General features: G+C 36.4%; 1 protein-coding gene across 1 annotated transcript; it reads right to left on the reverse strand.

Annotated features, from left to right (window-relative positions):
- Window positions 1-17334: 17334 nt before the first annotated feature.
- Window positions 17335-19204, reverse strand: LOC122092843 (CBL-interacting serine/threonine-protein kinase 12-like). The gene has a single exon (XM_042663139.1). The coding sequence runs from the start codon at window positions 18971-18973 to the stop codon at window positions 17606-17608; it is 1368 nt and encodes a 455-aa protein (XP_042519073.1). The 5' UTR covers window positions 18974-19204; the 3' UTR covers window positions 17335-17605.

A 19204-nucleotide genomic window follows, 5' to 3' on the forward strand; every position in this document is an offset into this window, starting at 1 on the left:
CAGTCGAGTTCCCTGAAGAGGACTGGTGGACCCCTGAGGAGTTTGAGCACGGCGTAGACTGCGCATGTGAGAGCTGTGCTGCGGGACAGCAGTTCTGAGGCCGAGCTGAGCTCAACCTTGGAGGCCGTACCGAGCTCCAGCCTTGATACCGAGCCGAGCTGTGTACTCTGATGATTTTGATGATTTCCTGTATATACTTGATATTTGGACTTTATTCTTTTGGTGTATATATCATGCCTTCGGGCCCAAATGTATATAATTATGGTATCACCATTTGGGTATCAAGTATATGGGAATTATTTACAGGTAAAACTTAGTCTTCCGCTGATCTGATGAATTGATGTTAGTGTGTGTATGCTGTGGTGGAATACAGTATCTGATGATCCTGGCAGGTTTGGGTTAACCGGTGTTAACTCGGTCACCGCTCCGGTTCAGGGTGAACGGGGTGTGACATGCCCTGCTCGCACTCCCATAGCCATCGTCAAACACTCTGAGCTAGTTCTTCTTATGTGGCAAAGAAATAATCAATAAATATTTAAATTGAAAAAAATCAATTTTAAATAGGGGAGAATTTATTAATCTTTGAGAATATGGTTCTCAAACGATCGAAACCTAGGGTTTTAGAAAACCCTGAAAAACCAAAACTAAAAACTAACCAATACCTGCAATTTTTTTTTTTTGGTGAAAAATACTTGGGATTGAAGTAACAGGAAAGAGAGAGAGAGAGAGAGAGAGAGAGAGAGAGAGAGAGAGAGAGAGAGAGAGAGAGATGACGCACTTGCAAAGTGAAAGTGTGTAGGAATTTCTGCAAGATCCCCGGAGTCGAAGATGGAGGAAGAAGAGCCAGGAATGTTATGGAACCCCTCCTCCGTTTTTTAATTGGGGAAGATGGTTGAGCGGCTTTTTACAATAAAGGGTAAATAGTAAAATTCACTCTTCCTCGAGGAAAAACTTTCTATTTAAGAAATATCAACCACGCCACTTCATCACTTGCGTTTTCCTTCTAACTGAATAGATTTAAGTGAAATTTAGTTAACAAAATAGGGAATGTACTTGACATTTTAGAAAACTAGCGTGATATCAGATATAATTTAATAAATAAATAATGTACAAGAAAAATTTTCATATATATATATATATACTAGCAAAGACGCACATGTGGCCATATGAGAGAGAGAGAGAGAGAGAGAGAGAGAGAGAGAGAGAGAGAGAGAGAGAGAGGCTCATACTATTATCTTCAATAGTTCCATTGGAAGATTAAGAATTCAAGATTTTCCAATACCAAGGAAAATATTTTAAGAAGAAACCAAGATTACACCCAAATAATCATCTTTTAATGAATGAAAACAAATCCTATTTTAACACCGACAATTTCATCATAGTTAGAAATGAGATCAATCATGTTCATACATGATTGTCAAAACAACACTCGCTCCAAACTAGATCTTGTAACCAATAAATCAGGGCTACCAGTCCTAGCCACTCAAAGTCCTTGACACTTCGAACGAGGTGACCTAGATACATAACCAAGTCATTGTAAAATACATAACCGATTTTCAACAAGGGGAAAGAACGTGATTTTCTCAATTTCTAAGTTAGCAAGACACAACCTATGTTGTAGGTCAAGATGTGGGATTAAGCCTTTTAAGACCAGTGATTCTCTCATTCAAATCAATTCACTTCATATCTATTGTTTTCTACTTTTCAAAATTTGGACTACCCAACGTTGGAGTCAAAGAAACCAAAAATCAAGTTAGTGGAATCAATCAGTATGAGTGCCCAATATTAAGAAATAGGAGGAAGAACACATGGTTTTCTTTATGGTGATTTTTTCGTTTGTAAGTGATGTTGCTGGTTTTTTATTTTACTTCTTTTCTTAATAAATTTTTTGGATCTTCTTGCGAAAAAAAAAAAAGACAACTATGGTTTTCCACAAGATAGGAGCAATTCCAAATTCTGCCCATATTGAAAGTGAACACCTATAGAAGGCAATATAATAGTCAATTGAGTTTCAGCTCCGAAATTTGACTAGTAGCTCAAGGTTGCAACCATGATATTTACATAAATTACACCTCGGTAAGGAATGAAAGTACTAATTAAGTAATAAAAGTCACAGATAGAAGTCGGAAAAAAATCGTCTGCAATTTCGATCTCGTACAATTCCGTGCAATACCACCTTCAGGCGGTGACACGTGTATTGATACCAATACAATGGCGCAGATCTGATTTAAATGCTTTTTCACTGATTTAATGTTTTATTAGTTGTACCAGATCTGGGCCATTGTATTGGTATCAATACACGTGTCACCGCTTGAAGGTGGTATTACACGGAATTGTACGAGATCGGAATTGCAGACAATTTCAACCCATAGAAGTCAGGCATATTTCATCATTTTAGACTGTTATGCTATAACAGAAGAGGAGGAAGTATTCAGAAACCTGCCCCAATAGTAGTATTCCTAATCCTATTGTATAGGGAAATATAGTTTATTTTTTGTGAGAATTATCTAGGATTAACACAAACATCAAATTCCAAAACACTCATCTAGAAGCTACATATTGCCAATTAATGTATTCAATTCATATAGCATACCCATTGAATAAGCATTGTCCATAGATCTAACTATAAAGAGCTCTATTATTTGCAAGCATCGCTCTCCAACAGCAACATTCAAAGGCAAATTCAGATCAGAGGGGAGCAACTTTGGAAAGGGAAATGTTATACCTTCCAATTGATGGCATAGAAGAAACCCATAAAGTTCTCATAAGCAGGCTGAAATCCAATTTTGAGTTCGACATTGAATTTCCCAAAGAGTGCTTGCATCTGATCTAGATATTCGTTTATTACAGATTTAAGGTCTTTCATAGAGGAAATCAAGGAGGAACAGTTAAAGAAGAATTATTATTAACAACAACTGCCTAGCACAGTTAGTGAGCTGTGGTGTGCAAAAAACCCATGCTCACTAGGTGGTCTCAAGTTCGAGCCTCCTGGTTGTTACCTACTTTCCTCCCTACCTATAAAAAAAAAAAAAAAAAGAAGAATTATTTCGAACAATTTATTGTAAAGATGAGTTGGAGAGTTTTTGAGGGAAGTACTGTACATAGGTGGAAGGAGGAATATAATTTCTATTAATCTTTAGAAAGAAAGAAGGAAATCCAATTTTTCATAATATAGAAAGAGGGAGAGAGAGTAATGAGGGAATGCCCAGCTTAAGATATCTTCTCTTTCAATTTTGAGTAGAGATAGAAGTCTGTAACTCAGCTCTCACTGAGAAGGGGGTGAATCAGTGAGTCTAATTCTGATCCCCAAAAACCTGTCTGATATCTGACCAAGCAAAACTGGATACATCTCTCCCTACACCTATCCATATTTGCACACAATCGTATGAACACTCAACCTCTCATAGGCACTTCTAAGTGTGCACACCCATTCTGCATTCCACGCACTTCAATATATGTAATACAAGCAATAAGCATACCCATAACACAAGGTTTTTACGAGGTTTAGCAATTTTTCTACGTCCTCGGAGTAATGTCTGTAAAGACTTCGTACCTACTCAATACACTACTTTTGATTGCATCCATAATCAAGAGCACCCATACCTAATTTTCTCAAGTTGAAGCTGAGATAGTACTCGCAATGTCGATACAATATGTAACACCCACTATTGGGAAACCTCACTCCGTACTGGTTTTGATGATAACAAACAAGTGACTTTCTAATGGCTATCTACCTAGTGTCATGTGAAGGACCAATGCCAAGATGCTTGACTTCGAGACAAAAGCATGAAGTTAATACATTTTAACAAGAATCAAGCAAGCATGGAGTATTTGAAAGAAGTAGCTGAAGAATTGAAGACGTGGATGCAAGAAAAGATTGAAAACTTGAAGATCCTCTTGAAGAGTTCTAGAATAGGTTGTAATAGCACACACGACATGCACCACACTCATGCATGTATGTGTTAGAATGACCCTAAGAGCAACCTAAGACAAATGACCTCATGTGACCAATTGCTAGATAGTTAGAACACAAAACAGAGGCCATCCGATGACAACCACCAGGATCCATAAATTACTAATTGGGCCCTGTGAACAGAAAAACTCTTCAGACCTGGCCAAGTGCCAACAGAAGCCATCCAGTAACTACCGAAATGTATTGGTAACTACCGGATGCCTTCCAGAAATCCTTTTGGTTAGCCAGATTGCTTCCATATGAACTTGTATAAGCCAATGGCTAGTTTTTTTTTAATGTCAACGGATATATTTGGGCAACGGTCACCTGATCTAATAATTACCGGATCTTACCGATAGAGAAAAATTTACCCGTTAAGGCTTGTTCTCTTTCCATAATGAGTGTTTCTCTTGCCCAAATTAAGACTAATCCTCACTCATATAAATACCCCAATAATGGTTTTATTAATTAATGATTAAAAAAAATTAAACATCATTATCAAAATCCATTGAGTGATATCCAAGCCTTATTCAATTGAGTTCTAAATTTGTAGTCAAATCCAAACTCCAAAAAACTCAAGTACTGTATGGAAGTCTCCATCAACCTTCATATACAAAGGGAGACTATTAAGGTGTATTTATTTTAACTCACATTCATTGCACGCACCGCATGAGGTAACTCAAACTCTTATTCCACGTTACTCTTTCATTTACACTTGTCTAGACTGTATTTAGGCTATTGTAGGATTCTTTTGTCCTTATAAGAGTGCAAGGTGCCTCTCTATTATAAAGGGAATTGTAAAGGTGTCTCTCTACCTGAAAATGATATTGTACGGATTCTTTTATCCTTATAAAATTATGTAAAAGGTTTTCTTCCTTACCTACTGTACTGAAAGGGAGAGTCAATGGAATACCTAACAAGAAAATCTTGTAGAGAGTGGACTATACTCGAGTTGAGTCGCACCATTATAAATCTTAATATTGTGTGATTGTAACTATTGTATTTCACAGTTTTAATTTACAATCACGTTTGGAGAACCCTTAATCGAAAAGATTTTAAATTTTTGCTACATAACCTATTCATCCCCTTTTAGGATATTTCAATTGGTATCAAAGCGGGAGCTCAATATAAGACTGAACTATCTTAAGTGAGTCAAAGACCATGGTCACATCCCTATGACCACCAGAAGGAATGAATGCCTCAAGACCCCCCTTCAATGGAGAAAATTTTTTCTTTTGAAAATGTAGGTTTAAAAATTTTATTTGTGGATATAACATTCTTGTGTGGAGGAGAGTTATAGAGAATGGATCCTATGTCATCATTAAAGAAGTTGAAGGAAAGAAAGTACCTAAGGATGAGACATAATGAACTGTTGATGACATAGTCCTCGTCCAATACAACTTCAGAGCCATTACTTTTCTGCAATGTGCCTTGAACGAGAAATAATTCAATCAGGTGATAGTATGCGACACAGCCAAAGAAATTTGAGATATGCTCCTGATTGCACATAAAGGTACAGATGAGATAAAAGGAGAGAAAGATAGATAAACTTGTATTAGATTATGAATCCTTTACCAAGAAAAATAATTAAACTATTTCTAAAATGTTTACAAGATTTACTGACATTGTAAATAGTCATAAAAGCTTACGTAAAACTTACGCTAATGCTGAAAAAGTCAGAAAATTCTGAGATCCTGACCCATAGTTTGGAGGCCAAAGAAGACTACTATAGAAGAAGCCAAGGACTTAATAAAAATATCTCTTGACTACCTATTGGGATCCCTACAGACTTATGAGGTGGAACTGACAGTTAATAACAAACCCCAATAAACAAAAGAAGGATTATAGCATTGAAGTCTTCCCAAACCATTGAAGAGATGAGTGATGATGATGATGATGGAGATTTTGACATGGAAAATAGATATCCCTCATCACTAGGAAATTCAACAAGCTCCTCAAGAAGAAGGGAAGAATGTTATACAAAAACAAGTCCTATGGTGAAAAAGGTAAAGCCAAATTTAAGAATAAAGAACCTTCAACTAACAAAAAGGATGTAGTATGCTTTGATTGCAGGAAGCTTGACCATTTCAGAACTGAATGCCCACATAAGATAAAGAAGAAAGCTTATGCAGTCACGTGAGACTCAAGTGATGAAGAAGAAAAGAGTGATTTAGAAGAAGAAGTCACAAACCTAGCCTTGATGGCCTTTGGAGATGAAGAGCAAGAGGTATGCTTAAAGAACAAGATAGAAGCTGAATGGGTAATAGATAGCGGATGTTCAAGACAAATGACATCCAATAAGAAGCTATTCTCAAGCCTACGAGACTACGACGGTGGACAGGTCTCCTTTGGAGATGATAGTAGAAGAAAAATAGTTGGAATTGAAAAAATAAAGTTAGGAGGTATTTCAATTTCAAATGTTTATTATGTGAAAAATCTCAACTATAATCTACTTAGTGTTAGTCAACTTTGTGGTATAGGCTATAAGCTAGAATTTGATGTTTCACATTGTTATATTAAGTATGTAAATAATGATTTGATCTTAAAAGGGACTAGAAAGAATAATATTTATATTTGCATGCTTGAATAAACAAGTTCTTTTAATGCTTGTTTGGTATTTAACCATAATGAGTCTTCATTATGGCATAGAAGGCTTGGACATATAAATGTCAAGCTAATCCAAACTATAACATCTAAAGATCTTGTTAAGAATCTTCCTAAGATCAAATATGCTAAACATGATTTCTTTGATGCTTATCAAAAGGGCAAACAAATCAAACTGTCTCATAAGTCGAAAAATATCATTTCTTCGTCTAGGCCTTTGGAATTATCACACTTGAAATTGTTTGGCCCTATTAATGTATCTAGTTTAAATGATAAATATTATACATTTGTAGTTGTGGATGGCTATTCTAGATATACTTGGATTATTTTTCTTAAAAATAAAAATGATGCATTTGATGAGTTTGTATCCTTGTGTAAAGGATTACAAAATCAAAAGGGTTTTAGAGTAACCTCCATAAGGAGTGATCATGGAGGAGAGTTTGACAATATAAATCAATTTGATTTATATTGCAACAAGTATGGTATAGACCATAACTTCTCCGCTCTAAGGACACCTAAATCCAATGAGGTTGTTGAAAGGAAAAACAGATCACTACAAAAAACTGCTAAGACTATGTTTAATGAGTATTCCCTACCAAAGTTTTTTAGGCTGAAGTTGTTAATACAGCTTGTTATGTACTTAATAGAATCATTCTTAGACCCATTCTTTCCAAAACCCCTTATGAACTATATTTTGGTAAACTACCTAAGGTAAATTAGTTTAGAGTGTTTGGTTGTAAGTGTTTTATCATAAACACTAAAGACCACCATGGAAAGTTTAATGCAAAATCTGATGAAGGGATATTTTTAGGATATTCCCTTAACAGTAGAGCATACGGGGTCTTCAAAAAAAGATTCTTGGTTGTTGAAGAATCAATGAATATCAGATTTGATGAATCCTTGCCTAAAGACATGCATAAACCCTTGATTGATGATGGTGAAGCTGTTCTTGATGAGATAAAAGATAACATACATGATATTTCTCTTGAAAAACCTCAAGAAAAAGAAAAGAAAAAGGTTGCTGAAAAAGTAGAAACTCTACCTAAGGAAATCATTCCCCATAGGAATCATCCCTTAGAGAATATAATAGGAGATCTGAATGAAGGAATTCAAACCAGATCTAAATCTCTTGAGATATGCAACCACACTGCATTTATCTCAAATATTGAACCTAAGAACATAGAAGAAGCCTTAAATGACAGTGACTGGATTGTTGCCATGTAAGAAAAACTTTACCAATTTGAAAGAAATAAGGTTTGGGATCTTGTCCCAAAAACTTGACCACCACATACCATTATTGATACCAAGTGGGTTTTTCGAAACAAATTGGATGAAGATGGAAACATTGTAAAGAACAAAGCCAGATTAGTAGCAAAAGGATATAATCAACAGGAAGGTATAGATTATGATGAAACTTATGCACATGTGGCAAGATTAGAATCCATAAGAATGCTACTAGCCTTTGCATGCCATAAAAATTTCAAGTTATACTAAATGGATGTAAAGAGTGCCATTCAAGAAGAGGTGTATGTTGCATAACCCACCGGTTTTAAAAATCCAAAATTTTCAAACCATGTTTTTAAACTTAAGAAAACCCTATATGGACTCAAACAAGCTCCTAGAGCTTGGTATGAGAGATTGAGTACTTTCTTAATTGAAAGTGGCTTCTCAAGGGGGAAGATAGATACAACACTTTTTGTGAAAAATAAAAATGAAGACATACTTATTGTTCAGATTTATGTGGATGATATCATTTTTTGTGCTACTAATGAAAACATGTGTATTGATTTCAGTAATAAAATGAGCAATGAATTTGAGATGATTATGATGGGAGAATTAAATTTCATCTTTGGACTTTAGATCAAACAAGCTGAAAATAGTATTTTTATAAATCAAAGTAAATACACTAAGGAGCTTCTAAAGAAATTTGATATTAACAAGAAAAAATATTCAGACACTCCTCTGAGCATGTCCATGAAACTCACGAAGGATAAAGATGATATTTCAGAGGATGTTACTAGATTTAGAGACATATTTGGGAACCTTCTATATCTAACAACAAGTAACCAGACATCATGTACAATGTATGTGCATGTGCCCACTTTCAAGCCAATCTTAAGAAATCACACCTCACAGCTTTTAAAAGAATATTTAAATATTTGGAAAACACATGTGATGTAGGATTATGGTATCCTAAAAACCAACCCTTTGACTTAGTTTCTCAAATGCTGACTTTGTAGGTTGCCATATTGACAGGAAAAATACCAGTGGTACTTATCACTTTCTCGGCTCCTTTCTTGTTTCTTGGTTCAATAAGAAACAAAATTTTGTTACTCTTTCTACTACTGAAGCCGAATATGTTACGACTGGTAGACGTTGTACCCAAATCCTATGGATGAAGCAAACACTCCAAGACCTAAGAGTTAAGTTTGGTGTATGCCCAATCATATGTGACAACATAAGTGCAATAAACTTGAGTAATAACCCCATCTTACACTCAAGGGCAAAACACATTGATATACGTCACCACTTCCTAAGAGACACCATAAAAAATGGTGATGTCACACTGGAATACGTTGAAACAGAAAAGTAATTAGTTGACATTTTCACGAAACCACTCAATGAAGACAGGTTCTATACTCTAAGGAAAGAACTAGGTATATGCAATCCATTTGGATAAAATTTGCTCACTCCCTATCGTGTAGACCCCTTCTCTCACTGGAGAATCATCAGAGTTTGAAAAAGCTTTAAAATAATTTTTTTTGTTTACCAATAACTACCAGCAGAAAATCAATCTGGGCCTCTCGAGTAGGGTTTTTAAAACCCTTTAAAATCATTTTTTGAGCCCTTCATCATTCAACCTCTCTTTGCCACCCAAGATCTTCTGAAAACCCAAAACCCTAGGCTTCCAAAATCCCTAATCTTCCAAATCCTTTGCTTCCCTCCTTCTCTTTTAACTTTAATGGCACACAAAAAGATTCCTACCTCTAAAGGGAAGAAGCAAGTAGCACCAGAGCAGAATGACTTCATCTCTGAAGATGCAACGAAATGTTGGGAGTTCTTTATAAAAAGAGACATTGAGCCCGGTAAGGATATTAACACCATTTCTCTTATCTCCTTTGGATTTGTGGAACACTTTGAGGTGCTAGAATGGACTAGCATTCTCAAATATGATTTCAGTTGCTTCCCTAGACTGGTTCATCTATTTTATTGTAACCTTGTGGTGGAAGGATATGAGCAAAACATCCGAATCAAAAGTTTGGTGAAGGGGGTTCCCATCGGGTTTGGGATAGAAGAGTTGGGAGCCATTATTGGTATGCAATCCACCGGATATCTTAAGTATTTGGTCACCAAAACTGACCCTAAGGAGTTGATGGACCAAGCCCAAGTCCATGGAGCAATAATGAAGAATTACTTGGGGATACCAATCTCTAAAGGGAATGACCTCACCAACTTCGCAAGGATTGTTTCCCACATTGTGTATACAATATATTGCCCAAGAGTTGACACAGGGATGAGCTCAGCCCCTTCTAGGCCTACATTACCTATTGTGTGTGCACAAGCTTGCAGATCAACGTCCCTTACCTCATCATCCGTCACATGGTATACGCCAGTGGCAAATTCCACAAGAGCCACCTTCCATATGGAAGACTCTTGGGGTAGATCTTTACCTCCTTCGCGTTATCACCAATAGTGAGTATGATGAAGAATGATCGACCCGAAATGGACATCAAGGCTATTCATCTCATGGGCATCAAGGATCCACATATGGCTGAGGAAGGTGAAAGTAGCTCTTCCAGGACTCTTGTCACTGAAGACATCCTTAAGCACCACTTGGAAGAGCTGGAGATGCACATCATGACCAAGATTGACATTATTGTAGAGAATCAAGAGAAAATTCTCAAGGCACTAGAGGACCTTGAGTAGCTGGAGCTTCTTTTATATGATAGTTATCTTTGTTTTTTTGTGTGGAGAAAATGTTTTGTTTAATATAATAGTGCCCTAAGTATGGCACTGTGTGGATGTTTGATGTACCTACTTCTCTTTAAGTATTGCAATTTAAACTTCTTATACATGTTGTATTTGATTGCATTTCTTTAATACCCAACATATTGTTTTTGTGTTTTTTTGCTCTATCTTTCATGCACATGTTGAGGGGGAGATTCTACTTTTACCCATTTTTGTTGTTGACAAAAGGGGGAGAAGCATATTGATTAAAGAAAACATCTGTTTGTTTATTATGTTTTTTCTCACATTCTATGGCAGAGGGGGAGAAATTTCAAGATCCTATATTTCTCGCATTTCTTTGATCCACTTGTTTATCATCATCGAAAAGGGGGAGATTGTTGAGAAACCACACTCTGTACTGGTTTTGATGATAACAAGCTAGTGACTTTCTAATGGCTATCTACCTAGTGTCATGTGAAGGACTAATGCCAATATGCTTGACCTCAAGACAAGAACATGAAGTCAATACATTTTAACAAGAATCAAGCAAGCATGAAGTCTTTAAAAGAAGTAGCTGAAGAACTAAAGACGTGGATACAAGAAGAGATTGAAAACTTGAAGACCCTCTTGAAGAGTTCTAGAATAGGTTGTAATAGCACATACGGCACGTACCACACTCATGTATGTATGTGTTAGAATGACCCTAGGAGCTGCCTAAGACAAATGACCTCATGTGAGCAACTGCCAGACAGTTAGAACACAAAATAGAGGCCATCCGATAACTACCGCCAGGATTCAACAGTTACTGGTTGGGCTCTGTGAACAGAAAAAATCTTCAGACCTGGCTAACAGAGGTCATCCGGTAATTACTGGATTATATCGGTAACTATCAGATGCCTTCTAAAAATCCTTCCAGTTAATCGGATTGCTTTCGGATGAAATTGTATAAGCCAACGACTAGTTTTTTTTAATCTTAACGGATAAAATTTGGGCAACGGTTACCTGATCCTGTAATTACTGGATCCTACCGGTAATTATTAGTAGAGAAAAATTTGCTTGTTAAGGCTTATTCTCTTTCCATATTGAGTGATTCTCTTACCTAAATTAAGGCTAATTCTCACTCATATAAATGCCCCACTAATGGTTTTATTAATTAAAAATTAAGAAAGCATTAAACATCATTATCAAAAACCATTGAGTGATATCCAAGCCTTATTCAATTGAGTTCCAACTTTGTGCTCAAATCCAAACTCTAAAGAACTCAAGTACTATATGTAACTCTCCATCAACCTTCATATACAAAGGGAGACTATTAAAGTGCATTTATTTTATCTCATATTCATTGCACGCACTGCATGAGGTAAATCAAAATCTTATTCCACTTTACTCTTTCATTTACACTTATCTAGACTGTATTTAGGCTAGTGTAGGATTATTTTGTCCTTATAAGAGTATAAGGTGCCTCTCTACCTTAAAGAGGATTGTAAATGTGTCTCTCTACTTGAAAATGAGATTGTAAATGTGTCTCTCTACTTGAAAATGAGATTGTACAGATTCTCTTGTCCTTATAAGATTGTGTAAAATATTTTCTTCCTTACCTACTGTACTGAAAGAGAGAGCTAGTGGAATACCTTGCAAGAGGATTTTATAGGGAGTGGACTAGACTCGAGTTGAGTCGAACCACTATAAATCTTAGTGTTATGTGATTGTAACTATTTTATTCTGTAGTTTTAATTTACAATCACATTTGGGGAATCATTAATTGAAAAGATTTATATTTCCACTAGCATAACCTATTCACCCACTATACGGGAGAACACACTCCCAGTGCTTAGCACTCACTAAGTACTCAATATAAGAATACAGTAAATTGGGACTTATATCAATGCCCTATAATCAAACAATACCTAGCATATACATCCACAACTAGCTAGCATGCTTAAAGTTCATCCACAACTAGCTAGCATGCTTAAAGTTCATCCACAACTAATCTAGCATGTATACAATTCATCCACAACTAACCCTAGCATACATATATATCAAAGACCACTAGAACCTTCACTGACAAGCTCTCCCTTATTCTCCTCTCTTCCCCCTTTTTTTTTACTCTTTAAATCATCCACACAACACCCTCAAGCTCTCTTCTCTTCTCTTTTCTTTCTCTCTTAGCTTGGAGTTAATACTCCATCAATAGAGCTCACCAACACGTAAAACTAGCCTTTAATGGAGCACACATCACTCACTTAAAGCTTTGAAAATCACTTGATGGTCATTAATGGAGGGGGAGGTTCTCTCTCAAAAACCATAGCCTTACACCCTTCAAAACCCTTGTTTCTAGATTTCAATGTGTAGATCACAAAAAAATGAAGAAACTGCAACTTGAATGGACAAATTTGGTCTTGTGGTTAGAAAGTTATGGCCATTTGAAGTTTGAGGAATGAGATAGCCTGAAATGGAATCTTCGGAGCTTAAGCATGGCGTATGCTGGTGGCGCACGCAATAGAGACGCAAATCTGACCGTAGATCTCATCTAAATGAATCGTTCAATCTAAACCGTCAGATATCATTAATGGATAGTGAATAATAACCGTAGATGTAGGATCCGCTGATGCAGGATGTTAGTGCTTACATCAATGGCCAGAATTGTTGTCGACATCCCATTGATTCTGTTAGTGTGATTCACAGTGGATTTTCATCTAGTTCTCATAAAGTAAAAGTGGCTGCCAGCCCTTGGATTGAGATCTTCAGATCTGGTTAAACCAGATCTCATGAGATCAAGGCAAATGTCATCTATTCATTCCCTTTTTTGCCTGTGCGTAACATCGTAGCACCTTGATCTTGTGAAGCACCATCATATGGTTCTTGATAGATCCGACCAATAGTAAACCTTAAGTGTCAAATCTAGCCCCAAATCGTGAGCACTTGCAGATGGGAATCAAGTCTACGTGGCTCAATTTGGTCCTTCGATCATAGATCAATCTGACTCGTTTAAGTAGAAACTAAGCCAATGCTCTCACAAACTTCTATGCCAAAGACCCCTAACAACTCAGACCTTCAAAATCTTGAAATCGCAAAAAAACTTCTAAAAAATCCTCCCATCACCGAGAGCAAACTGGGATTTTTCAGTTTGAAATTGAGAACCGGCTTCACGAAAATGCATGTAACTTTTTTATATGATTTTCTATTGAGATGAAACAAAATGCATTGAAACTACGAATTGACACTCTACAACTTTCTAGAGGACCTGATCGTCTAACTCAGCCATGTAAAAAGACCAAAATGCCCCCAAAAATTTCTCATGGCGCATCTTCTTCATACGGAATCGAAACGGGACGAAATCAGAAGCGTTGGAAAGATTGGATTTTTTTCATATTGTTACATGGAGAAAATTTCTTCCAAAAAATTCTTCTTTAATGTCAAAACTTCCCCCGACTACCACAAAGCTATATTTTGACTGTGGATGTTGTAATTTCTTCATATGGTATCAGAACGCAACAAAATTAAAAGCGTTGGACTAGATAAATTACAATCTATCTTTATCATGAAGAAATGATCTTTCAAAAATATCATTTTCACTGCCAAAAATGCCCAACCGCAACACCTACTATGAATGTATCAAACCACTCCATGCACACCATGTGACTCTGTTATCTCATCGGTGACATTGGACATTACTACATCATCACTTTCAGCCATGTCACCTAAACTGGTCACGTCATCATCGCCACGTGGTTGGGTTGCCAACAAGGACAATCATGAAACAACAAGAAGGAGATCTGACTTTTATTTCTATAATATAGAAGGGAGATAGAGCAATAAATAAAAATAAATAAAAAAGAAAGATGGAGTAATGGAGACGCGAGTGAGAAAGAAAAAGAAAGTGGGAGGGAAAAAAAGGAAACTAAGATGAAATTATGAAATTAACTATTTTCTGCTAAAGGAAAGTGAGAGAGAGAAAAAAGGAGGAGGGGGATGTGGGAGATTTAGAGAAATTAAGATTTTTTTTTTGGTGAAATTTTTTTAAAGTATTAAACTAAGGAAAGTGGGAGAGAGAGAGAGAGAGAGTAAAAAAAGGAGAGATTAGGGAGGGAATATGAGAGATTTTTTTTTTTTTTTTCTTTTTTGGGTAGAGTGGATATAAGAGATTGAGAGGGATAAGAAAAACTAACAAAATAATGTTATTTAAGTATTAGAATAATAAAAGGGTACCAACAATTTGAAAAAATAAAAAAGATGTCCAAAAGGATAACGAAGAAAACTAGTATTTTAAAAAGGAGAAATTGAGCTGTTTAACAGACTAACAACCCCTTGCCTAACCAACTAACCAACTTTAAACTAATTACTTTCCTAATGGCTAACCACATAATCTTTTAGCCAATTAGGAACCTTCCTTGACCAGTTGTGATTCCTTGATCAGCCTCATCCTCTTCTTGTATAAGGAGTGGTCCCTCCACAGTCAAGTGTGGATTAATCCCAATGGGTGGTCAAATTGTATCACTAAGCTAGTTCTTCTTGTGTGGAAAAGACATATTCAATAAATATTTAAATTGACAAAAACCAATTTTAAATAGGGGAGAATTCATTAATCTTTTCGAATATGATTCTCAAATGATCAAAACCTAGGGTTTTAGAAAGAGAGAACCCCCTGAAAAACCTAAACTAAAAACTAACCAATACCTGTGATTTTTTTTTTTGGTGAAAAATACCTGGGATTGAAGTAACAGAGAGAGAGAGAGAGAGAGAGATAACCCATTTGCAAAGTGAAAGTGTGTAGAAATTTCAACAAGATCGCCGGAGTCAAAGATGGAGGAAGAACAGCTAGGAACGTTATGGAACCCCTCCTCCGTTTTTCAATAGGGGAAGATGGTTGAGCGACTTTTTACACTGAAGGGTAAAACAGTGAAATTTACTATTCCTCGAGGAAAAACTTTCAATTAAAGAAATATCAACCACACCACTTCATCACTTGGCGTTTTTCCTCAAACAAAATGGATTTAATTGAAATTTAGTTAACAAAATAGAGGATGTACTTGACATTTTTAGAAAACAAGGGTAATATCAGATATAATTTAATAAATAAAGAAATATATATATATATATATATATATTAACATCTATTATCGTTATAGATAACGTTAATTTGCAGACAAATAGTAAAGGATTAATTTTCTCAACAACACTTTGTACTCTGATAAGAACAGAGGATGCTACGTTTAACAAATTGAGAAAAGGAGCACACTTTCTTGTTTTGAGAGTGTTAAATGGAATTGGGTCCATCTTACTCTAGGCTACCAGCAAGAGATTATCTGAATTCTGAACCACGTGAATCACGGGTTCTTTTTTTGATAGAAACCACGTAAATCACAATCACAATTAAATAGAACCTAAAATACTTGTGGCTAACAACCAAATGTTCCACTATTTTCAGTGAGGTGATGGTATCAACTACCCTCCACCCGGAAAAACAAAAATTTGGTATCAACTAAACAGACAATACTACTCCCACCTGAAGAAATCATTAAAATTGATTGGATCCACACAAATCCAATTTTATATCCAACGAATTGGATATGGGCCCAAGAGATATCGATCCAAAATGCTTGTCTCACCACCATACAAGCCTCCATCATTCTTGTGGAGGTTCATAACTACCCCTCTCTTTCCTCCAATCTCTCCTGAAACGGATTTTTTGCTTCATCATTTGTAGAGTTAACCACTGATTTGGCATTTTCTAATTCCAATTTAATATGCATGATCATGGCGTTTCAAAGACATAATGAGCACTGAATTCTTGGTCCCACTCAAACTCTTTGCTGCGAAATTGGCATCTCTCTACTACTATTATTATTATTATTTTGAATTTTCATTAAAAAAATACAGCTTACTTATTCTACACAAACAAAGTGAAACAATAAATAATTTAGGTCGCAATATCATGTGTTTCTCTTTTTCATTCATCTCATTTGGTTATGCATTGATTCAATAGCTATCCTTCTTTTTTCAACCCTTTCTTTATTTCCTTCCACCTTCACTTGGGTGCAAAGAAATTTAAGAAAAGAGAAAAATCAATAATAAAGTGGCCTTTTGTATAATTAACTCTAAAATATTTTTGCAATGAAATCCATTTGATAAATATTACATGTGACAAAATATAGAGGGAGTTGCGATGCATATACAAGGGGAAGGTTGCTCACTTGGTCAAGGGGGAGAGAGTGTTAGTGTGGCAGGGTGTCAATTATTTTCCCAAAATATTACCTGAAGGTATCAAAAGTGATTTCACTCCCTTTTCCTTTCCCTTATTTTTACTTGCAAAGAAAGAGAGCCTCCATGTTCTATAATCAAGCTATACAGGCATTTGTGGGTTCAATGTGCAAATTGTTATGGATTAAATTATAAGAAATTTTTTAAGGCAAAAATAAATATTTGTGACTGTGGTTCATTTGAAAATGAGTATTCAAATAGATCGAATTGCGATTGTCGGATACTTGTGATTCATCCCCCATTGAATCCCTGAATTTGATTCGGAGGAGGAACCTTATCAAGAGCTTATCGATTCTTATAAACTAAACACACAGTTAATTGAGGCCGTTCAAACAGGCAAAGCATATGCCCATTGACCATCTCAAAGCTTGTACAGCAGACCACAGGATAAAACCAAATCATTGTCAGAAATCACTAAAACAACGGTAGGATTTGAGTTTCAAAGAGAACAAGTCCAAAATCCTTTATTTTATCTTTTGCTCTTCAAATCCAATACACACCCAAAGGTAACAGCAGAAATGATCATTATGTGAGAAATATATAATAATAGCCATTGTACACAACCATCGCACAACAACGTCAAAACCATCCTAATTGATAACATAGATGATGTGGTAGTGGAAGATATAATTAACAAGGACATTATCTTCCCCCACTATAAAGGGGTTCTAGTTTAAGGCACCAACTGCATAATTATATAACATATAATGATTCCTGATAACTCAGAATGATTATACACAAAGAGACCAAATCGAAGAAAATAAAATATATGATACAATAGTAACTAGAAAAGAAATTTTAAAATTTTTATTTTTTTTATTTTTTCTGTATTTATTTTCTCTACTCTGTATCAGAAGGGAGATCAGGAGGAACTGTAGAATCATCGATCAGAAGGTTCTCCATCACGGGCTTCAGTTCTCTGTTACAGAAATCTTCATACTCTTCCATGTCCCCTCCTTTCTTCTTAACTTCTACAACCCTCAATGAAGGTGTTAATTCAAATATCTCAGCTGCTATCGTCAATGGCCCCTTAACACCTTCTCTTGATCCTTCTAAGCTTACACGACAATCGTTCTTCCGTACTGTGAAGCTAACAACCTTAGCAATCTCCTCCAATTTTGATATAATCTTCGGCACTGGAGCACCAGAAACAAATCTTGCTTCCTCTCCTCTCTCTTCGAACAACCCAGATAGATCAAATCCAGGGGAGAACGAAATGATATCAAAAGCATTCAAACTAGCAGGTCTGGGCAACCCAGGAATGGGGATTCTGGGTGTTTCCGATTCTGATTCGGATTCAGATACGGATTGTTCCGACGACGATTCCACATCTTCATCTTGAAAGCTGCAGAGGCGATCGTTGTCAATGTAGAATTTAATGTGTTTGAAACCTTTTTTGAACCACCGATTCTCCATTATTTCAGGAATAGTGATTCTTGTCTCTGGATTTGTATCGAGGAGACGAGAAAGGAGACGGATGAGCTCAGGGGAGAACCATCTAGGGCACCGGAACTCACCTTTATAGATTTTCTTATACATCTGCATAATGTTCTGATCATGAAATGGAAGATAACCAGCCATTAAAACAAACAAAATCACTCCACAAGACCAAATATCCACCTTCGCTGCATCATACCCCTTTCGAGCTAGAACTTCAGGGGCTACATAAGCAGGTGTTCCACAGAAGGTGTGGAACAATCCGTCCTGCCTCATCTGATCTGATACAGCGCTAAGCCCAAAATCAGAGACCTTAAGATCCCCATTTTCATCTAACAACAGATTTTCCGGCTTCAGATCACGGTGGTAAACACCTCTAACATGGCAGAATCCGACAGCAGAGATAAGTTGCTGGAAATACTTTCTCGCAACCTCCTCTTTCAATCGACCTTTAGCGACCTTATTGAATAACTCACCTCCCTTGACATACTCCATCACAAAGTAGATCTTGGCCTTCGTCGCCATAACCTCAAAGAGTTGTACGATATTGGGATGTCGAACACGGCGAAAGATCGAGATCTCGCGTTTGATGTGAGCAACCAATCCTCCTTTGAGGATTTTCTCCTTATCGAGAACTTTGATCGCAACGATTTCTCCAGTTTTGACATTCCTCGCGTTGTAGACCTTAGCAAAGGTTCCATGGCCAAGAAGCTTTCCGATCTCGTATCTACCGAGTAGGAGAGCCTGAACACCTTTCTTCTTGTCCGTCATTTTGATTTCACAAACTGTCAAATCTGAGTAGTTGTTCTGTAACTCTTCAAATTCGCCATTAAAAGCTCTTTGGTGATCGTTTGTACATTCAAAGCTCCTCGATTTGCTATTTGCGATTTGCGATTTGCGATTTGCGATTCGCCAGAGATGAAGAGCCAACGATCCTTTTAAGTAAGCGAGTTGAAGGTTTGACGGCAAGGGACGTCAACTAACACGGACTCTCTTCTCTTC

Source organism: Macadamia integrifolia, chromosome 11, assembly GCF_013358625.1.
Source record: "Macadamia integrifolia cultivar HAES 741 chromosome 11, SCU_Mint_v3, whole genome shotgun sequence".
Lineage (NCBI taxonomy): Eukaryota > Viridiplantae > Streptophyta > Magnoliopsida > Proteales > Proteaceae > Macadamia > Macadamia integrifolia.

Coding starts and splice junctions, on each gene's coding strand:
- LOC122092843 (XM_042663139.1), bottom strand. CDS start 18,973: ATGACGGACAAGAAGAAAGGTGTTCAGGCTCTCCTACTCGGTAGATAC.